Consider the following 6000-nt stretch of genomic DNA (forward strand, 5'->3'; position numbering starts at 1 on the left):
AGAATGATTAATCATTGATTTGATTTAATTTTTTCAGCCCTTTGTAACGACGATGCCAACGGCAATGTACCGCTAGGTAAATCTTGCAATAGATACTGGCAATGCCAAGGCGGCTATCCAAGACTACAACGTTGTCCAGCTATGCTGGTCTTCGATAAGCGAACACTGAGATGTGTGGTTCCACCAACCGATGAATGCGAAGTACCCACCACAGTACCAACTCCGTTGGACGAAGAAGAAGACGGCCGACCAAATGTACCACAGGGTCAACATCATCAGCAGCAGCAGCAGCAAGGAAGGCCATCGTCCCAGGGACAAGCTCGGCCGAGACCACCTCCATCAAGACCTCAACAGTTCCAGCCATCTCCACAGGATTATCAACAACAGAACTTTCAAGCACAAAGAGGTGGACAAGATTTTGGTGGCGTTGCTGAACAGAGATCCAGTGGTGGTGGAGAACCACATATCAATCTACCACCAGGAGCAATTCCACTGAACGCAAGGAACAGGCCAAGGAATTAGTTGTGTGGAGAACTTTATCATTTCTTCTTTGTCTTCTTCACAGTTGACTTTATTTAAAGAAACATTTTTAGCTCACGATTTCCATTTTGTTGTAAGTTAATTTTTGCTAAAACGGAAAGTCTGAAATTGTCCGAGTCTTATAATATGTACCCCACTTCACTTGCGGAAATCAACCATCAGGCTGACAATGTCCATTACCACAAAATGATGTACCAATAATTAACATGAAATTTTAATTTACCGACCAGTTGGATCTTTCCAAAGACACTCCATTTTTTTTTATTTGAAATTTTGTTTGCTTACCCCATTGACGAAAAAGAGGCAAGAATAGTACAAAAAAAAAAAGATTAAATTATATATAAATTTCTTGTAAAATAAATTAATAAAACGTGAGCACAAAAACTATAAGACTTTCGTTTTGTATTATATAAGAACACCAATTTATTTAGAATTTTAAGTAAATACGTATGTTTAAAATTTAAGGTTTAAATTTAATATTATGTAATGTAAATAATAATATTTAAAAACAAATATCCAGCTACTGAAATTATTAAATAAAATCAGTTTTACTAACTCTTTTAAAAAAATAAAACAAATAAAAGATTTCATACGCAGTAAAGGATCAAAAAAATAAATAAATAAACGAATTTATTGTAAAAACAAGTTTTAAAAAGTTTGTAAAGAAAATAATAAATCTTATTTAAAAAAAAGAAGAAATTAATGTATTTTTAACATTTATTTAAATTTTATTACCAGCAATATATTTCCTGATTATTAGAAAGCCAACTTGAATGCATTGACTGAATGGTCCACCGTCGTAATTCTTTTTTATTAAATATTTGGGTTTCCCGATGATTTGCATGTATTTGAGATAAATTTTAACCCAAAAAAAACTTAATTATAGCCGGGGACTGTCTAAATTTGCAATTTGCAGACTGAAAACTGTAAGTAAGTGAGATAATGGATTTGTTTGCTCCCTCAAATAATCACCTTGTAAATGTATGTAGATGCTGGATGCCCTGATTTTGATCAAATTTCATCGTGCAGACTTTAGGCCCCCAAATGTTTTCTGCATCTTAAAAGTATAATGGGATGGACAAGTAGGATGAATCTGGATGATGAAAAAAGAGAGGCAAAAATGAACGGACTCAACCAGCACACGTATTCTATAAATTTCTAGTACTTTTTAATCATGTAAAACAGGTAAACTTAAAATGAGACAGATGCAAACAAAGAAACGTCAATCAGGTGGGAAAGAACTTTATTGATTTGCCTTTCATTGTTCATGCATTAAATGAATTCAATCAGGTTTTCTTCAATTAATTAAATTTAAAACAGAAAAAGACCAGAGTGCTAAAGCAAGTCTTGAAAAAGCACAACATTAGATTAATGAAACCCAAGCGAACAACAGTAAGATGTTCAAAGAATTCATCTACTGTATAGAAATGAAATAAAAAAAACTATAGAAAATGAGTTCACAGGCTAAAAAAAAATTCTTCAAAATCTAAGACTCCCTCATATGTAAACTCACCAGCACAGAAACGATCAGATACCTTCAAGCAATCATTTTGCTAAGTTAGAAATATCTCCGAGATTGATCACAAGAAGAAACCTCAGCGAAAAACGAGTAGTGAAAAAAAAAATCCTAAATTAATCCCAGAGACACGCTCATGACTACAGCTTATTTCATTCCAGTAATATTATAACGATGAAAAAAATGCTACTTTAAGTTGGATAACTACTGAGAAACATTTTCAAAAAAGGATTTAAATTAGCCAACCTTCAGGGTAGCTCTGAACTTACAACATGAGCAACAATTAACTCGCTATTAAAAAATATAACGACCTCTTAATAGTAACTTTTTCCCAGAAAAAATAATAGTTATATTCTGTTTTGATAATTTTCCATATTTTATCCATAATAATTAATTTAAACGGGATTCTACAGAAAGCTCTCTAATAATAATAATAATAATAATCAATAACATGATAAGCTTTCAAAATTAGCCACAGAACAGAAAACTATTGCAGCAACAAAAGAAAATAGAGCAATAATTTATTTCCACTAAGACAAAGTACTTTGTCTTCCAGTTAATCACAATCAGACAGCTTTTTTTTTTATCGCTGTATAGAATCTGAACACAAGATTTAAATGCCAAGAACTTAAGAAACGTTATAATGACAATCCAACAAATACTGACCAACAAAGTACAGGTGTAAGCATTACTCATACCTAATTGGGCTTATGGTAAACGTTGGGGGTGAGTTTCAATAGTGTTCTTCATCTATGAACCCAATTCTTTTTAACATCATGGTTTCTTCTGAGAATTTTCATACTAGCGCAGTGGGTGTAGTTTATAAGTTAGGTTAGACTGTCTGAACCGACATATCCAGTATCCACTTAAGATAGAAGAAACCCTTCATTCGATGACAGGTTATGTTTAGTCTTAAGGTTAGATTCCCTTGCCTTTGTTATTTTTTCTTTGTGTGCACCTTTTGTTCAAAAAAATGAAGTAGAAAAACAATACTGTTGTGAAATATGTGTATGTATGTAGTAACCTAAAGATTCCAAAAACAATTTTAGAAACAGTTGGAACTTAGAACTGAAGATAAACTCTAGAAGATGAACCGAAAGTGGATAAGAACATTATTTGAAGGAAAATATTGTGCTTTGTCAGCAGTTTCGGATTGGCTTTCTCCTTAACCATCATGTTTCTTGTTCATTTATGAAATCAACTATTGAGTAAACCTTTCAAATGAAATCCCTAATCAGTCTTCAAGTAATAAGGTATCCTTCCTGCAGTTCTTTCAAAAAAGTGTTGAATGCATGATGCATGAATATGATCCAATAGTACACACATTTTCCGACTTCTCAGCGGAATATAAATGAATATTTTCTGCAAGTTTCTTTATTTCTTCAACCAGCTCCATACCTGGCTTCATTTCCTTAATCTTCAAACGGTTTTAGACCTAAGCCCACCTTCAAGCGATCTTGATAAACAATATAATGGTATAAGTACTTCAAAAAGACAAACCATGTAGTTTGCCAATGGTTGGCCCATTGGTTGACCGTAAAACGTTCCTGTACAGCATATCTGGGTAAGGTTAGATCATGCCACAGTGCAGGCAAACCTTTATTTTCAAAGTTTATCCTTTCAAAGATAAAGGAAGATAAGTAGTTAGTGCATATTCAAAGCATGGTAAAGATTAAATAAATTTTATAACATGCTTACTGACCTTATGCTACTTGAATATTACAGCCTGTGGGCTTCGTAGATTCTGCGTCGCCCAAAAAACACCACACCTTACACCGTTTCTAACTATACACCTAAAATTAAAAAAGATTTTTTAAGATTTTAAAGTTTAAAAAACAAATAATAAAATAGTACCAAATAGCTGGTTTTGGTTTGGATTATACAAAGACATTTGTACTTGAAAGTTTAATGCTCAAATTTAATATTACTCATATTAATGAAGGTATAAAAGAAACATTCCTCCGATAGCTGTTATTTTATTAATTTATTTGGTAAAAGTTGTAGATAACTTTATTTCAAAATTATGAAAATTTAATGACGAATAATAACCAAATCATTAAGATTCGTTCACTTTAAAATTTAAATGTATGTATGATCTGACTGTAATATCAGAGTCCATTTATCAGAATTAAATAAAGTAGAGTAGTAATTGTAGAAATAATATTAAATTAATTTATAATTAACTAATAATAATATTAGAACAACCTATAATTTGAAAAGAACCTATTAAAAACTGAATACCATATTGCCATATTGAATTGTCTTTTCAATCCAAGCTGCTTTAAATGTAAGTTTAAAAAATAATAATAATAATAATTCTTTTAAGAAATAAAGCATTAATAATATACTTTTAAAACTTACAGCTAACTTAAAAAATTCGTTTTGTAATTCATGATTAAGTATCTTAAATATATCTTGAATTTTAGTTACACAACGGTCACTATGTTGGGTCCAGGAAATCTTCTGCTGAAGGGACAGAATAAAGCAGGCTGTATGGTTTAAAATATAAAATATTTTTGTCACTATTTAAAAATAAAATGTTTCAGATATCATTTAAATTTTATTTTATTTTAGTTTTTTACTGTTTTTAAATCACTAATGCCAAAAATTAAAAAATAGTATTTCCTTAAATTGAAAAAAAAAATGGTTAGTACCAAACAATCTTAAATTATAACACAAATTCATGCTTTTTTTCTATATAAATCAGTATTTTTATTTATTTATTTATTTTTTTAATAAAATTTTTAATACATTTTAATTTTGTTCCAGTTCCAGAAAGGTCTTCAACAAGGCGCCATTACTGTGCCCCAGATTTCGTGGTCTTCTTTTAATCGTGTGTCTCTATGTCCTTTTAAAATAGAAAATAATGTTGAAGTTTTATTATAAAATAAAAAATATTACATAATCGGTACTTATAATAGATTGGTGGGTGTATAAAATAAGTTAATTGAATGTTAGTTTTTCGTTGTTAATTTCAGCTGAAAAGTGAGTAAAATTTGGGACATTTAAAATTTTTCAGTTTTTGAGGGTATAATTTTAAAATAACGTTTAAAATTTACTATAATTGTATAATGCGGAAATTACTTGTAATTAACACTTCTTTTTTTTAGGTGCTAATGATCGGTTGAACTTAAGCGTCGCGTTAGTGCATCAGCCATGCTTGTTTTCACGTTGCTGTTGAGGACCAGTCTTCCTGTTGTTTGAGGTAAGAAAATATTGATTTTTTTTTTTGTCTCTAGGTTCACTTTTACTACTATTGCTTTCCTTTGATTGCAAATACTGAACTAGCTGACAACTTTTGGCCATACAGTTGGCATTATAATTTCTCCTGTAGCAATATTTCATAAACAATTTATTCTTATAATATTTTTTTAAATTATCTTTTCTACTATCTACGCACCTACTTACTTGACGCCTAGAACGACTTTGAGACACGGTCTGTAATCGTACTACACTCTTTTCTCCGGCGTTTCTTCTCATTCCATACCTTATTCACATCTCAGTTATTTTAAAAAGAGCATCCTTTTATATGAATTACTCTCGGATTTAATAAACACCAAAGGAGTAAAAAGAAGATCCCTTGTATTTACAAGTAGAATTCTATATCATTTTGCAGCTGCAGCAGAGATAAGTGCTTAAAAAAAGAAATTATATTACAATTGTTTGCTAGAATGAACTCAGGATAGAACTATGAAAATATTCTTGAGAAATGTTGTTAGACTGTTCGGTTTTTTCATGTAATACTGCTTCATGTTCTCTAAATTGATGGAATCAAAAATTAATGTACATTGAAAGTTTTGTACAATTTTTTGCGATTTTTATTTACAAAATTAATCTTGAATTTAGTTCCCCTTATTAAATAAGATTTGTTCCAATAATTGGAACCATTATATATTTTATCCTAGGTAATAATAATTCAAATAGTGTTTTGCAGCACGTATTGG

The 6000-nt window shown here is 30.5% G+C and overlaps 1 protein-coding gene and 1 long non-coding RNA gene across 12 annotated transcripts in view; one reads left to right on the forward strand and one right to left on the reverse strand.

The window, feature by feature from the left end:
* LOC141453197 (protein obstructor-E-like) overlaps positions 1 to 910 on the forward strand; it is a 30395-nt gene extending 29485 nt beyond the window's left edge. For all 11 annotated transcript variants that reach the window (XM_074126095.1, XM_074126144.1, XM_074126153.1 and 8 more), the window contains one exon: positions 38 to 910. In XM_074126095.1, the coding sequence (XP_073982196.1) occupies positions 38 to 522 (485 nt within the window). In that variant the 3' untranslated portion in view covers positions 523 to 910. The remainder of the gene's footprint in view (positions 1 to 37) is intronic.
* The window catches only part of LOC141453340 (uncharacterized), a 79924-nt gene extending 75406 nt beyond the window's left edge, over positions 1 to 4518 (reverse strand). Inside the window, exons 1-2 of the long non-coding RNA XR_012457952.1 lie at positions 4418 to 4518; positions 3759 to 3849 (exon numbers count right to left, since the gene is read on the reverse strand). This is a non-coding gene — a long non-coding RNA (uncharacterized lncRNA). The remainder of the gene's footprint in view (positions 1 to 3758; positions 3850 to 4417) is intronic.
* Between the last annotated feature and the right edge of the window lie 1482 nt (positions 4519 to 6000).

Source organism: Rhodnius prolixus, unplaced genomic scaffold, assembly GCF_049639745.1.
Source record: "Rhodnius prolixus isolate KJV_2025 unplaced genomic scaffold, Rpr scaffold_1, whole genome shotgun sequence".
Taxonomy (NCBI): Eukaryota; Metazoa; Arthropoda; class Insecta; order Hemiptera; family Reduviidae; genus Rhodnius; species Rhodnius prolixus.